This window comes from Stegodyphus dumicola, chromosome 3 (assembly GCF_044657685.1).
Source record: "Stegodyphus dumicola isolate Sdum_Otavi_A_Nest chromosome 3, ASM4465768v1".
Taxonomy (NCBI): Eukaryota; Metazoa; Arthropoda; class Arachnida; order Araneae; family Eresidae; genus Stegodyphus; species Stegodyphus dumicola.
The window spans coordinates 106,197,578-106,214,677 of record NC_140770.1 but is presented as its reverse complement, the minus strand read 5'-3'; the positions used below and the strand labels follow the sequence as shown (position 1 = coordinate 106,214,677).

At 28.0% G+C, this 17,100-nt stretch overlaps 1 protein-coding gene across 2 annotated transcripts in view; it reads right to left on the bottom strand.

Moving 5' to 3' along the window:
* Positions 1-1,013: 1,013 nt before the first annotated feature.
* Positions 1,014-17,100, bottom strand: part of LOC118189223 (glucocorticoid-induced transcript 1 protein-like) — a 275,707-nt gene continuing 259,620 nt past the window's right edge. For both annotated transcript variants that reach the window (XM_035359794.2, XM_035359796.2), the window contains exon 8: positions 1,014-12,278. In XM_035359794.2, the coding sequence (XP_035215685.2) occupies positions 12,095-12,278 (184 nt within the window). In that variant the 3' untranslated portion in view covers positions 1,014-12,094. The remainder of the gene's footprint in view (positions 12,279-17,100) is intronic.

Sequence of the window (17,100 nt, the reverse complement as noted above, 5' to 3'; positions counted from 1 at the left end):
TATATTTGAAAATCAACTTGTACATTGATGCCAAAAGAAAATCAGAATATTTTAACTATTAGATAGAATGTATAAAAATATGAATATTTGATAAACTGTTAAAGAGTTATTGTAAGACATTTTATTACTGTGCAGTCTGTATTCATTCCAGATGCAGAAAAGAAAGATTACATTAAAAAAATATTATATGCATCTTTATCACCTCTTATTTGTATAGCAGTATGTCATTTCGATCAAAATAAAGTTTCATTTATTGAATAGTCTCTTTCCAAGAGAACCTAAATAATTGATGAAATTATAGGTGATAAAAATGCTGGTACCCTTATGCCAATCTGGCATTTCTCCAAGTTACAAACATCCTTAGGCGAAGTCCTAGTTTTTCATAAAGGTGCCAAAGATTTATATCATCCTCTCCTTAATTAATTAATAGCAAATTTGGATTTACCTAAGGATGTATGCACTGTTATGAAGGTTACTTTTTTCCGAGCTAGAATCTGATCTTCAATTCATGCACACTGCCATTTGGTTTTGTTTCTTTGAACAGCGCCCAGCTTGGATAAGGGTGTAACATCCTGTACCAATGAATTAAATGGTAAGTAAAATAAGTATTCATTAGCTATTGTGATAATGTGTTTAAACACAGCTGTTGTGTTTCACTTTCTCAACATTGTCTGTTTTGCAGTGCAAAGCATGTAACATCTTATACAATTATTGTATAGAATCTGCAGTGAATTTGCAATGCAGCTTATATTTTCAAAGATATTCAATTTCTGAATGATGCAACTAGCAAGAACAGCTTGAATAATGCAACATTGATTGTACCATGGAATGTTTAACATTATGTAATATCTGCACTTCAAAAATATGGCTCCATTTACTCTAGAAAAACAAAGGCCACCTAAGTATTTTATTCTAAATCTTAAGAGAAATGAAAAAGTAGTATTAGAATTTTGTATTGTATAAACTAAAATGGCTTATTTCTGAAATGTATGTGAAAAGAAGGGAAACAACACTTTTTAACAGTTTCTTTTTATTTACAACAAATCCTTTTTTGCAAAAGTATTGAAGTTGAAATCAAAAGTTAATCCATAAAAAACCATACTATATGTGAAATACAATTTCAGAAAACTGAATGCAGGATATACAGTATTATCCAACAGTGATATTTATATTTGTACTCTCCAGCTCTACATAAAAAAAAAGTAATATAATATAAAACAAAAATCTTTCATGCAACTTGTTACAGCAAAACATATACACAAATACTCAAACTTGATTTTGCTTTGAAAAGAGACACATACAAGCATTCCATTGAATGAGACATACAAAAAATCTCTCTTCATTTCAAATGCTCTGATTGTAATAATTGTTTTGTATTCATACCTTAACTAAGTATACCATCATCTATTACAAATACATAAAAATTATGTCTTCTTATCACTAATACATGGAATTAAATGAAATAATTATTAAGGAAAAATATCCATAGATAAGAAAATCTTTCACAGAGACCAACCAAAACCAACATGTACAAGTGCATGAGAAATTTTCTCTAGCTAAACAATTAGCACAACAGTTTCTGCAAAAGTAGTATGCATTATGTTATTACATGCTAGGGGATGGGAATTATATTTATTGTCATCTAGTAGTACAGAGGCATTCAATATAGCCATCAAAAAATTTAAAATATAAATCTGAATGAAATCAGAATCACTGTGTTACATTCAAGAGATAAAAATTTGTACTTTGATCTTTAGATAATTTGAATTATTTAAACATTTCTAACACAAGAACAAAGATACACAAACAAACGTAAAATAAAATATCACAATAAGCATTATAAGAATATTTTTAGTCCCAGGGAAGAAATGTTAAATTTATCAGCTACATTCATTTGTAGCTAACAAAGTTAATTGTTAAGACACTTCCGATAAGAGGAATAGGATAGTATAAGAACCAATTAAAAATATGGTGAAATATATCTTAAATTTTTCACTTCAAATTAATACTGCATTTAATAGGCAAAAAATACTATTTCACACACATATAGTTTATTTGAAATATAAATTATGAAATAATATTTTACTAAGGGTTTTATTTTACCATTTTTAATTGTGTTTTATACTAATAAGTCCTAAAATAAATAATTACATGAACTTTCTTACTAAATTATATGGTTTAAAGACCTACTTAAAAAGGTTAAATGTGATTTTAGGGTCCATTTTACTAATATTTTGGGACTAAATTAAATATTTTAATGTGCAAAATTTTAAAAAGCTATATTTTAAATATGTGACTTTATCACTATCAAGAATTTACTAAATACTTTAGGTATAATTGAGAAAGGAGGCATAACACCAGGAAATTCCATTCTTGTATACATTACATTTATCAAAAGCAGTTAGTTGCATGCTTGCAAAAACCATTGTATATAGGTTCAACTTACAAATACAAATCAAACATTCTGCATTATTTTAGAGTGAAAAGTTTCCAAAACAAACACTCTTTAACATTCTTTGTTCCAAGTGCACATACACACAAAATTCCTTTTTTTCTATGATAATGATGAGGTTGCATTATTTATGCATTCCATTTTGCAACATTCATTGCTTTCTAGATTATGGAATAAATGAGCATCACTTTTATAATGGATAAAAATGTAATATATGCACAAATTTTGCAGAAGAAAATTATTATAAATAGGAGTAAGAATTTATTCTGCACTTAGTATTTTTCTGGGAAGGGGTTAACTATATAAAAATTTCATTTACAAGATTGTAACTATGGTGATTCTTTTGTCAAAAATAATGCAACATATTTAACTAATATTTTGGAAAACACAACTTGAGTTAGATGTTTATTATAATTAATTTTGATCATTAAAAAAGGCTACTGCTCATTTTTTCCAAAATAAAAATTTTATTACCTTTTTAAAAAATAAATAATTTTAATTAAAGACAGTGCAATCACTGACTTTTGGGTTATTTGTTTCACTGTCAATTAAAATATTAGTAAAAACAAGTTTTTATTAATAATGGATAGAGTGATAATTTCTGTATTTACTGCAATACTGTTTGATATTAAGTGATTTTGTACTACAGTAATATGTCTTAACTGAAGTTTAATTAATTCACAGAATGAAATTATACTAATAATTAAGAGACAACCATACAGTTAAATCAGCTTTTTCTTTTTAACTAGATTTATATTGTTATTCATAATTAAAAATTTCACAGTGGTTAAATATATATGTGACAACGCTAAATTCTGAAAATATACAATATTGTACTGCAGAAGCAGTTGGTTGAATGAATGCTGTTGGAATGTTAAAATAATGAAATCTCAGTGACATGAAAAGAGATGATTCTACGAAGGAGGCACAGGCTAAGTCCCTGGGTACTGACAATTGCCAGTTCTGTGCGTTGATGATTGGAAGCTGTGGCTGGGGGACCATTTAATAAGACCCCTTTTGTACTTCCAGTACAACTCTCGTGGACTGGAATACAGAATAGCAAGTAAACAAACTATTTACACATTGAACTTGTAGCCCTCTTCAGTTAACTGAGAATAATAGTAATAATATAATAATTATGAATTGGCAGGCATTCAGTTCAAATTATGCACTTTTTTCAAAAGCCTGAAAATAAACCATCAGTTTGCGGAGAAAATCTCAGAATGTAAATTTCATACCCTATACATAAAGGATATGAAAAAAGCAATAACTAGCTTTTTAAGTGATGGGAAAATGTAGCAATTAAAAAGCACTGCAAAGCAGTATTTAATAAGTGTAAAATATTTATTTCAACCCAAAAAAAGTTTACAGTTCTAAAATAATTTCAATTACAAATATTGCTGTTTTAAATCAAGTATGCCCTTTACTGCATATATATATAAAAACTGAAATACAATAAAGCTTGATTCCTGTCTTTCCATAAAAATGCTATGAAAGAACGAAAGCAGCAAAAATCTTAGTTTATAAATGAAATTTTAACAGTGAAAATTTTTATACAGTTTTATAACATACAATGAAAATAATTATGTAATATTCAAGTAATTATTTCATGTAACAGATAATTTACGAAATTTACTTTATAGCATGACTAGCCACATAGAAATCATAAACTGATGTCTCAGATTTTAAATTAGTTGCCGTAATCATAACAAGAAGATTAGGGTTTTTGAAAGGTGTATATGTGTGTCTGTGGGCTTATTAATTATGTGAATTTATAAGTATAAATATAAATTTTCTCTTATTGTGATATGAGTTCTATTTTAGCTTAGCTTTAAATTCTTATCCACAGCTCTAGCTCCAAATAACATTATTTTAGTAACTTCAAACAAGTAGAAAATTGTTTTAAATATGCAGATTTGCATAATTCTGAAAATAAAATTCATTTTGTTCTGTGGCTTACCTAATCAAACTGATAGAAACTATAAATTCAAGTTGCTTAAGAAAAAATATATGCATTAAAAAAAGCTTGAATGAAGGCTGTTTGAATAAGCTGCTTGAATGAAGGCAAATTTTATTTCATTGTATCTTATTTAATGCAGTATTTCAAAAGTATCAAATATTCTAAATAGAAAGAAAAGAATCAGAAACATTATGTGATATCAAAAATCCACTCAGCAATATTTGTGAAAGAATATTAGAATAAGCTCCCATTAAAAATAAGAAAGATTGAAAAAGTACACATATTATAATGCAATCAATCAAACAAGCGAGCAGAAATATCATTCACACTAAAGGCATCTTGGCACCTTGAGATCAAATCACCGTGCTATATTCCTTTTAGTAGTTAAGAGGCACTCAATTTGCACAGGGTTATAAGTTCTGTTAGTTGTTAGAACTATGACTCATTGTCTATGAGAAATTGAGAAATCCATTTGCGCAGTGAAAAAATGGAAAATAAGTGAAAAGTTAGTCAGGTACCTTCATCAGACTACCATTTATATTTTCAGTCTTATTTTTCAAGCCAGTTTTGCTTTTTTGATAATCAAGATGCACTACCATTTGCTGAGACTGAATTAGATTTCATGAGACCATTCTAAAATGAAATTTAATCCATGATAATTCAGCTTCGATTAAAAGTGATACACAGAACCTACTTAATTAGGTTATGTTAAAAGAATGGTTACTTATATCTATTGAAAATACTGAAACTTGAAATATTAGTCAAGAAATTAAGCTATCAATCAAGAGCTCTTCTTATTTTCATGTGCTCTTTTATTATTCTTATCACTTTATGAAATCATTCACTTTAGTGCAGAAATTAAATGCAGCTGTATAGAATTTAATCAGTCAGAAAATATTACAGAAACTGAAAATAAATTCTATCTGAACAGAATATTTCAGAATTTTACATGTGAAACATGTTTTTTATTTTTATTTTTAAATAAGTCTTATGAATTTTAACTAGTATTAAACATTCATTTAATTCAAGCAAGGAATGAAGTCATTCAGGTATATTTATAATATTTGCAGTTGTACAAATAGATCATAATTTCACTGACAAGCTTAAAGATAACATCTGCTAGTTTCAGTCTTCTGTTTATTTGAATACATTTGATTCGGTCAATCAAGCCACATTTATACATATACAAAAACATAAAAAATGAAATGTGTACAGCATATTTTTATTCTCATTATATGCAAGTTCTTCCTTTCTTTTTTTAATGTAATTGAACATCTATTATATGCCACTATTACTAAATAAAGTGATCATCAGATACAGCTACTCACAACAGAAATTCTCGCTATTTTGCAGATTTACTTTATCATTTGAATAACTGTATTCTTGTAAAATAAATTCAGGAATAATATTAAGATATCAAATTCTTAAATGAGAAAAATTCTGTTCATGACATTCAATCACCACATCACTTCAAATTAATTACAGATTTATATTTCAGCACATACAATGTTTATATGTTATACCAAACTGAAATGGAAACTATAACTTTCTCAGTAAATAGTAGAACAAAATAAGTCTCCTCTAAATTGAACAGGTTCATGATGATTAAATATATTCCTGTTTAAATTATTTTAGCATTTACAGGAGACTGATGTTAAATACTGATGAAACATTTGTTTACTGTAGATGAATAATTCAGTACATAAAAGAGCTAAATGAAATACAAAAATTCAGAACAATGTTTTGTGGATTTGACTTGAGTATTAATTGAATAAAATTTATAGATATTGAGATATCTAAATTCTCAAATACTAAAAATTTTTGTATTTAACATTTTTAATTATAAAACAACTGCTGAAAGTATCTAAAAATTAATTCTCAACTTAAGATGATTGATTTCTTGTTTGAAAACAATCACACAAAAAATTATACATTTAAAATGTTGTATGGGATATAAGTTCGCATGAGCATTTCTGATGTGAGACCAACAGAATGAGCAATGCCATTTGATCACATTTAACTATCTATTTAAAATGATGGAGTCAAATATGTGAAGATCTACATCAACTGTCATCTTTGGTTTATACATTTAGTTTTCAGTAATCTGATTTGTGCTGTTTAATAGGTGCTACTTCTGTGAAATTTAATCTGTTTCACATTTTGTACAAAAAAATAGATGTTAATATAGTAAGTTCTTATATATTCATTTAAAGTACCAGAAGCATTAAAAAAGTAGTGTTTCATTGTCATGGCCATCATATATGAAGCTTGAATTATTTCTTAAAGAAAATGTGACTGTTCATTCAGACCAAAAAATAATCATTCATATACATAAGCATTTTACTACATACAATAGCATCAAATAAATAAAATAAAAAAAAAAAAATTTTTTTTCACTATTATTAAATTACAGAACAAAATATATTAAAACTGCTCAAAGATATAAGTAATTCATAAAAATTACAGAAATGTTTTCATAACCATTTTTTCATCCCTTTAAAATGCATTTGTCTCTGATAAATTTAATTCTATACAATAGAATGGTTCTTATAGAATTAATCATTTAATAAAACTTCAAAAATATAACCATGTTCAATTTTATATAAATATATAAACACCCAGCTTGTGTTTTTAAGTTATTTGCAATCATTTTTTATGCACCGCAATTAATATATTTTCATTAAACAACCAAGTTAGAAACATAATAGAAAAGATGGAAAAATAAAAGTAGTGGCCAAGTAAAAATACGTATTTTTTTATTTCCTAGGAGAATATAACAATTCATGTAAAGAATGTTTACAGACATGTGAAACAAATACATTCTGTACTGAATTAAGAAAACATTCCATAGTTTTTAAAGAATATAAACCAGGCAAGAAATTTAAATTCATACTGTTGGAGTAATTTAATTATTAAAAATAATATATGATAGACTGCAACCCATGTTGAGAAATATAGTTTCTCAAAAAAATCAAAATCATCACTAAAATTTAAATGATAAATGCAGTATGCAAAGTTGGAAATTCTAAAACAGGATTTCTCAAATGCTGGCCTGAATTTTTCACCTTTACTTTAACTCCATTACTAAAGCTAAATAATGAAAAATTTAATAAAATGTTTATAATTATATTGTCACCTTTGTTTCGATGCAAAATTTCTACAAAGAAAGTATTAACAAGACATTATATTAGTTTTCAAGGAAAAGGAATCTTTGATTAATCTTAATTCAAGAAAGAAGTTTAGAACAATGTTACTTTGAAATAGAAATTTTGGGAATTGTGAAAGAATGGGCAAAACAAAATTGAATTAATTTTAAAAATAAATAATTTCAATTCATCACATGCATATTTTAAAATGTCCTAATTATGCATACATTTACAAATGATATTTGTGAATCCCAGAAGAAACAGGATATAAACCTGGTCATTATTCTGATTCTCTCATTCATTCAGAATTCTTACTTATGCATTCATTTATGATATAAATTTGTCCTGTTGACAAGAAGAATATTTAAAAATACATTCCTACATATATTTCATTTTTCTAAAATTTATGACTATTAAAATAAAATCCACAAAATACATATCAAGATAACTCATCATGTGGCACATGTTGTGTCATCAAATTTAAAATTTCTGCCCCAGATTATTATGTAACAAAATTGTAAAAAATTTTGCGATGTTTTTTTTTGGATGCTCATTATGTTTTAGAACATCCCATCTTCAATTTATGAAAACCATTTCTTAATTCACTAATTAAAGTAAAATTAAAAGTAGTTTTCTGAACCATACTGTCTTTTAAAATGAATTGGAAATAAATGAAAAATTCAAATTAAATCATAGTTTTCTTGTTATGCTGACAGTTAAATGATTTTACACAATTTAAATTTCTTATTTACTGATATCAATTATTTTTAATTCAGTAACTGCAGTTTTAATTTTGCTGTTATAATGTTTGATCATGAGTGGGTGCAAAACAATATCTTTTTTATCTGTTTCTACATGCATAAAAATTTTCTCCTTTTATCAATTTTCTTTCTGATACATATTTAATATTTTCATTAAATATAGCATTCTGACAGTGTTTTTTTTTGGGGGGGGGTTACAGAGATGACATATCAACATAGACATACATGTAGAAAGCACAGATATAAGTTGAAAATAACCAAAATAAAATTATAAGAACCTTCAAAAAGAAGGTTCATATTCAATATGAACAAAGTGAATGGTGAAAAATTAACTTTATGTTTAATATTATTTATAAAGACATTAAATTTTCTAATTAGATTTGCTTTCTCTTAAGGGGTGTTTATTTTATTTTTAAAGTTTTCCTTAAATATTTGGAAGAAATATTTATTAACCCTTACTCCATACATTAAATTATGTATGACAGCTAAAAAACACTGCTGTTATCTTATCAAGAAAAAGTAATACAAATTTTATTATGTTATTCAAGTTAATGTTAGTTGCTTCTCATTTTTCTAGTTTAATGAACGTAGTCACTATAGAAAGTTCAACAGAACAGGAAGAAAAAGCACTAGAACTGTTATTGGAAGTTACTAATATAATCAAAATTTTTAATTATATTTCAATTTTATAAAAAGAAATATTTTTGAAACAACAGTAATATGTTAATACATCATTGATAAAAATATCCCATCTTTTTAATTTAAAAAAAGATTTTACGGGTATTTACCTACCTTCAACTGATATTTCAGATCACCCTGATGCATTACTACACACAGGAAGTACAAACTATCTCCATTTTCATAATATGATTTATCATACTTAGTTAAAGATGGTAAATTACTTTAAGATTAAAATTCATTCATCAAAATGGAATTACTTTACATAATATATTATAATTTATTTTCTCAATTTTGATGCACTGCGATAGACTGAAGATTCAGACAGTATGGAGTCTTCGGAAGAAAAAGAAAATATTGTTCAGGTCATTTCTAAAATTAATTTTAAAACAACATGTTTTAAATAAAAACGGAGATCTAGTAAAAAATTATGGATTCAAATAATCTTATGCAAACTAGGCTACACTCAATTGTGAAGTCAAGAATTTTAAGTAGTAATTTTTGGCATTACAAAAATTAGACTAAGATAAAAAAATATATTATCAGACAGACAATTCTTTTAAACTTATTTTGTGTAACAAACCACCAATGAATCTCTTTATTAATCTTTTAACCAAGCCATTTTAATAATAATATTGCATGCGAATAATTACTTCTTTAATCTGCATTTTAGCAATTTATAATGTAACATGGAGAAAATAGGATGAACCTTCAAATATTTAATACTGCATTTTACTCTTTTTTGTTCTGATTTTTTAGAAATTGATTTATATATATATATATTGCTAAATAACCAATTTTTACTTTCAAAGATTAAACTAAGATGATAAAAATTAAAAATATGCCAGCTTAAAGTAATTAACATAACATATACAAATATATGTATATGCACAAAAAAAAGAGAATATTTATAATATTAGAGAGAAATATACATTCATTCATGGCAATAATTATTTGAATGTTAGATTCAAATCTGATTCTTTGCAAAACATTTTGTGGTTCATTCCAGTTTCTTCTAAGATTATATTCTAAATAAAAAAATCCAAAGTGTACAAATATGCATAATTTTCGTACAAATATGATAAAATTTATTTTACTCAACTATCTGCTTTACTTCAAACTGGAGTGACAAAATATATAATCCCGTCCCCCAAAAGAAACATACATAAATCAGAATTATCCTATCAAATATTTAGGCTTTCTAAGAATAATTTTGATTCATTAGAAAATAAGCTTATGTTTTTAATTAAAATAATTTTTATGTTCTTTTTTTTTGGGGGGGGGAAGATATTTTGAAATCAATCCATTCTTAAATACCTGTGTTTTAGAATTAGTAGAAGAAAAATACTTATTAGAAGAAAATACTTTATATTATACTTAATATATTTATAACTTTTCATTAGGCCACATTAAAAATTTCTGTTAAAATATCTTATGGGTATCTGGATCAGATATGACTGCAATACTTAAACACAATTCGCTTAATTTTTTTTTAAACTTAAGTTTATACTTGAATTAAATCCCTTACTCCCCTAAAAAGGGAGCAAATAAAGCAGACTTACTTTAGACATCTCTGTTTCTATGTTGTGAATAATGCTCCAAAAAATATTAAATTTTTAATAATTTTGGTAAACTGAGAGAAAACCAATTGAGAATGAAATTTTCATAAACATTTAATGTACACTTGTGGGAAAGTATTCATCAATGAATAATTTGCTGAAGCATGGGTTCTGAAAAAAAATTTACAGAATACAAGTTATGACGTGTTAGTAAAAATTTTAAATGCAAAAAGTTAAGCATGAATTAAAATTTTTTTCATATGTCTAGAGGGCAACCATGTTTAATGTGCTTAAATGAGAGCACGTTGGTCATGAAGTAAAATGAATTGGATGATGATGCCCTGAAATTTGTAACTGCGAGGCACAATGGGATGCTACAGATTCCGTACCCATCACTGCATCCTTTTTTTTTTTTTTTTTTTTTTTTTTTTTTTTTTTTCCATCCTTACTAATATTTTTTGCTTCATAAATCAAATGTTTTTCAATCTACGGTATTCACAACCTTTTTCAAGAAGTTTTACAGTTAATATAAGAGAAATTATTTTGAATAAGGTCTAATAACTTTAATAAATGATGCAATTAAAAATTCTATAACAATTGTAACTGCACAAATCAGTATAGCAATGACAGCATATTAAATGTCTCATAAGAAATTGAAATAATAAAACCTTCACAGAAAATTTCCAGAAAATAAACAATTGCAGTAATAACAATGGAAAATAAATCATGGAATAAGTTTGATGTAGCTGCTTTTTAAACATTTTAGATTTGTGATTTACGGTACTGCTGTTAATATTTCAACTTTCAAATGAAACAGTTTCATGAAAAGTCTGCAATTAGAAAACTTTATTTATACAAAATACTATGACAAAATAGTATAACATTGAACAATAATGAAATCCTAGGAGAATGCTACAAACTCCAGAATCTAGAAACATTTGATGTTGGAATGGCGAAAAATACAAGAGAACCATTCTTTTTATCAAAGTCTCTACAGGCACAAAATGATAAACAACAACGAAAAAATGGCAGAAATCTTTCTTTTTGCAGATATTTCTCATCTTATGAAAAGTTTTAGGTAAACATTGTTTCAACCTGCAAATTCTTCCATTTGCATCAAGTGTTCTACACAGATGACATTCATAATAACTGGCCAGTCATACAATCGTATAATGAAAACTATCAATATATATATAGATATACTGTACTAAATTACAAATCAGAAGTGGTTTGACTGATACAATTAGAGACAAATGAACCTGTGAGAAAAAGCAGATATTTCACACTGTCTAGGTTAACATTATACAGCCACACAAATAAATCATACAGGGGGAAAAAATACTCCGACCTACAGCTAGGTCATGATTCATAGTTTGAAAAACACCAGTTTATCAAACTCTCTAAAGCTACAAACTGTTTTGGTTTTCCATGCAGCTGGATATTGGACAAAATTGTACATTCCCTGTTGTGTGACACTTTCCAGAACGTGAAGATAGAGGTACGGTGGATGGTTTTTCCATTTATTTAATTAGTTAAATTTATTGAAGTCTTTCACTAGTAGTGGAAGGAGAGCCAGGATTGACAACATCTCCATTAGGAGTTGACAGAGCACAGTTCTTGCACAGTGGGTCAAAGGCAGATCTTTGACTTGGTAGTAGGACAAAATTCATACTGGGTTTGGGGCAACCAAACTCTTGAAGTTCACCAACACCAGGTAAATTCCTAATGAATAAGAACTAATTAAGAGAGAACATGATTTTTATAACATACATTTAAAAAGTCAGATGAACATGATTTTTATAACATACATTTAAAAAGTCAGATAAATGTATGATATTCTTTGCACACACACCGGGGGGGGGGGGGGATCTATGAAGCATTGAATGTTCTTTTTTAGTTAGCAGCTCACCAAAATACATAGAATCGGAAATGTTCCAGATAAAAAATTTATTAATTTATGAAAAATATAATAATATAGAACCCTTTCCCAAATAACTACACTTTTTTACTTTACATACAAAGAAACCAGAGGTATTTCTTATTACTATATTTAAATCGTTTCTTGCTACATGCAAATTTCTACAATTGAAAATCTAACATAAAAGTTTTAAAATTACTGACAGTTAATCATCCCTTCTAGGTAGAAATTGTTACGTGCATAGTAAAATATCACAAATAAGTATTGGTTTCCTTACATGAAATTATGATTAATTTTATTCTTTAACACTGCTCACATAAAAACACATCTTACTTATTCTTGCAGTTATGCTAATAAACATAGTACAGTAATAAGTCGTTAATTCGGACACCCATAATTTGGAATGATCTATAATCCGGACCTGAAAGCTAAAAACTTTCTGCGCATGCGCTGCGTTGGCACATGCGCAGAGGCATTTTACGCATACGCATAAGACCTTGATGACTGCGCATATGCGTGCGCGCAAGTGCAGAATACGTTTTCGCCTTCGCGTTTAATGTATAACGGATGGTGTAAACTAAAATGATCTAATTATCTATTTCAGTTAATGTTAATGATTGCGTTGTTCCTTAATCTTCGAATTGGATCCCGCTTATTACTTTTTGCAGACTGTTAGAGCAATTTTATAAAAGTAAACTTGAACTTTCGATTAAGTTAAATAGAATTTCCGATGCTGGAATTTCCAAAGGATCTACAAAACGAAAGTATGTTTCCATGTCCATCAAACAAAAAGTGGAATTGCTGCAAAAATTGCATAAAGGCATACCTGTCTCAAAGTTATGCAAGGAATATAACATTGGAAAGTCAACTGTATATGACATAAGCAAAAAGAAAAAGGAACTTTTTGATTTTTTTGTGGATTCCGACACCCCACTTGCAATGAGTAACAGAAAAGGGGTTCGTTATGCTAAAAGTGACAATTATGACAGAGTGATGATTGAATGGGTCAGACAGCGTCGCAGCGAGGGCGTGCCATTGACGGGTCCAACGGTAATGGCTCAAGCCAAAATATTTCATGAAGAAATGAACTTATAAACGGAGAGTGCACATATTCGACAGGTTGGTTAACAAAATTTAAAAATGGCCATAGTATAAGACAATTAAAAATTTCTGGAGAAAAATCTTCAGCTGATACTGAAGCTGCTGAACAATCTGCAGATGAATTCATCGAATTCATTACTAGTGAACAATTATCTGCAGAACAAATTTACAATGCTGATGAAACTGGTCTTTTCTGGCAATATGTACTGCAACCTCTACAGAAAAGGCTCCAATTGGTGTCAAAGATTCCAAAGCGAGACTAACAATTTTAGCATGCGCAAATGCTGCAGGAATGCACAAGTGCAAACTTTTCGTAATCGGAAAACATGCACGACCTCGACCGTTTAAAGGAGTAACGATTTTCCCTGTTATATATCACACAAATAAAAGAGCATGGATGACACAAGTATTGATGAATGATTGGTTTGAAAATCATTTTATACCCGAGGCTCGGCGACATTTGAATTCGGTTGGTTTACCTGATGACTCAAAAATAGTTCTGATTGTTGAGAACTGTTTGGCACATACTTTACTTAAAGTTTTAGTGAAAGATAATGTATTTGTGTTATTCTTCCATCCAAATTGTACGTCTATCATTCAGCCTATGGATATGGGAATAGTGCACGTGCTGAAATGCAAATATAAAGCAGCATTTTTAAAATCTATGTTAAATTTCTTGAACAGTGGCAAGACTATTCAAGAATTTTTTAAATTTTTTAGCATAAAATCTGCCGTGTGGAGCATTGCAAGATCGTGGGAAGACGTGTCTCCAAGTACGTTAAAAAATGCTTGGCATAATTTATGGCCATCTACCATATTTCATGGTGAGGAGGATGAAGATGATAGCGGCGAATTTGAAGGTTTTCGGACATCGCAAACTAAAGGTGAAATTTTTCAGTTATTGGATTTTGTAAAGACATGTGGAGAAGCGGTAATAAATGAAGATGATATAAGAGAAGTTTTTCATTGCGACGACAATGCCCCAATCATCAATCAATTAACGGACAGCGAAATATGTAGTATGGCTCTAGATCCAGAAAATATCGCTTCCGATAGTGAAGAAAGTGACACAGACGTTATCGAAAACGACACAATTTTGATTGACAAATTAGTCGATATTCTCAACACCGCAATTATAGGACTTGAACAGCGGAACTTTGTAACTGAACAAGAAATTATGTCTGTTTATAGAATTAAAGAGAAAGTATTATCACATAAAACGAAACAACTTAAACAACTTACATTGATAGAAATGTTTAATAAAGTAAACAAATAAATATTAAGCTTTTTTTTTTTTTTTTTTTTTTTTTTTGATAAATTTTGTTACCCTTTAGATCATAATTGTTCTTTATTTCATAAATTACGGTTTCATATTTTTAATTTTAGAATTTCTGCATGCCATCTTACGAGATTTAAACTGATGATCTATAATCCGGAAAAATCAATAATCCGGAATCGCAAAGTCCCGACGAGTGCGGATTAACAACTTTTGACTGTACATTTTTTCTAATATACACCGTATCTCAAACATTTTTACAAACATATTTTACCATACACATAAAAAATATATAGATTAAACCTCAATTTTAAATAAATAATAAAAACATTTAGAATTTTAACCAGAAGAAAACATTTTACTCATTCATTTTTACTATATCAGAAGTTGTCAAAAAAAATACTGGTTCCAGTAATCAACAGCTCTTTTAACCCTACATCAGGCAGGGAACATCCTACATAAACAGCCAGTCTAAATCTGTGTTGCAAGCTCCTTTAAATTCAATAATGAAAGGTAAATTTATGGTATAGAAAATAATTTTCATCTACTTACTTCATTTCAGTCATATACTGCATACTTTCACCTGTTATTATGCTTATTTTAATATAATGTCAAATACTTCTTAATCTCAGAATCTTAGAATATTTTTAATGCATTTGCTATTATATTAACATCAAACTATTATTTGTCAAATAAAATGCAACAGTTATTCTCAAAGCCTAATCAAATAAAAACATTCTTTCATCTCTTCATACTACATCTTTAAAAAATGAAGGTCAAGAAACTGATTTAAAGACCCTGAAATACTAGTTCAGATGCTCTCAAAAGCTCTCAGATTTTGACAGAAAGCTTAGGGAATGATTCAAACCTCCTCTAAATAAGAAACTGTACTAATAATCTATAAAAACTAAAAATAAATTATATCATTATAACTTCCTAGGACCAATAAATTTTTATTATTAAAATGCTACATAAAATTGGTTTTTAGCAAAATACAGAGTAAAAATTAATCTGTGTAATTTAAAAATTCAATAAAAATAATTAATTCATATGATCAAAGAGTTTTTCAGGGAAATGACTGATTTTGGACCCCCCCCTTTTTCCCCCTTTGTTAAATGACGAAAATTCAAAAATGTTTTATTAATTTGGTGGTGGTTTTAAAAAATGTTTAGTTGAATTTTTTTAATGAAATCTTTTTCAAAAAGACTCTCAAATCCATTTCTTAAGTTCTTGGATTCTTATACAGTAAATAATAACTGTAAAAGTAAAATTAAAAACCAAAAAAATTCAAATCCACATGCTAATATAATTTTTAGGTAATTGAACTAAAACAATAAAAAAGAATACAATAATTCTATATTTGGTAATAATTTCAATCAAAATTAATAAAAAATTAATGTCAAATAGAAAAGAAATTTACTTACTGTCTTCAAATTTTTTGCCGTTTTGCTAAATATAGTACAATGGCCTAATAGCGGGAAGTGTTGCCTTTTTGTATCAGTTCTAAAGAACACAGCTGTTTGGTTTGGTTTATTTGATTATGGTAATGCTTCGAGGGCTATCAGTCTAATGGGAGGGATGCCTTTGTGGGAAACTGGCTCGTACATGTTATATATGGGAAAAATCATGAAAACGCTCATCCAGCCAGCCTCTTCATGGGGTTTGAACCTTGGACCGAACCATCATCAGCAACTTTACCATTTGGCAGCTGGTGGGCATACAGCTGGCTGGCATGAAAATTGTGTCAAGAAATGCAATTTGGTGTGTAAAGCAAACTGCTGAGAATTATTTCATGAGATCTTCAAATTTTAACTTTAAACAAGTATTTAAAAATGATAATCTTTAGAAGCAGTTAGTACAGTAAAAAGAACAGAATATAGAATTAGAAAAGAATGCAGTTTTCACATATTTCAACAGCAATATGTCTTGAAAAATAATCACCTGTTGATAACAAATTCTTTGCTTCAGAGAAAAATATTTACATTTTTTTAAGTTAGTAACTCATCTGCAAATAACTTCCTTACAATTTAAGTTAAAGCTTTGTACATAACAAAAGTCGTTGTGTATAATTAAGGCAAAGTTTTTAAAACTATTTTGAATAAAATGAAATTGAATTTGATTATTAAATATTTGGTTCATGATGGTATTAGTGACTACCTTATGAGAAATGTTGGAGTTCCTGTGGAAAAACCCCACAAATGATTTCTGTATCACCATTAGAGGGCAGTTCTCTTCTGAGAAAAGAATGT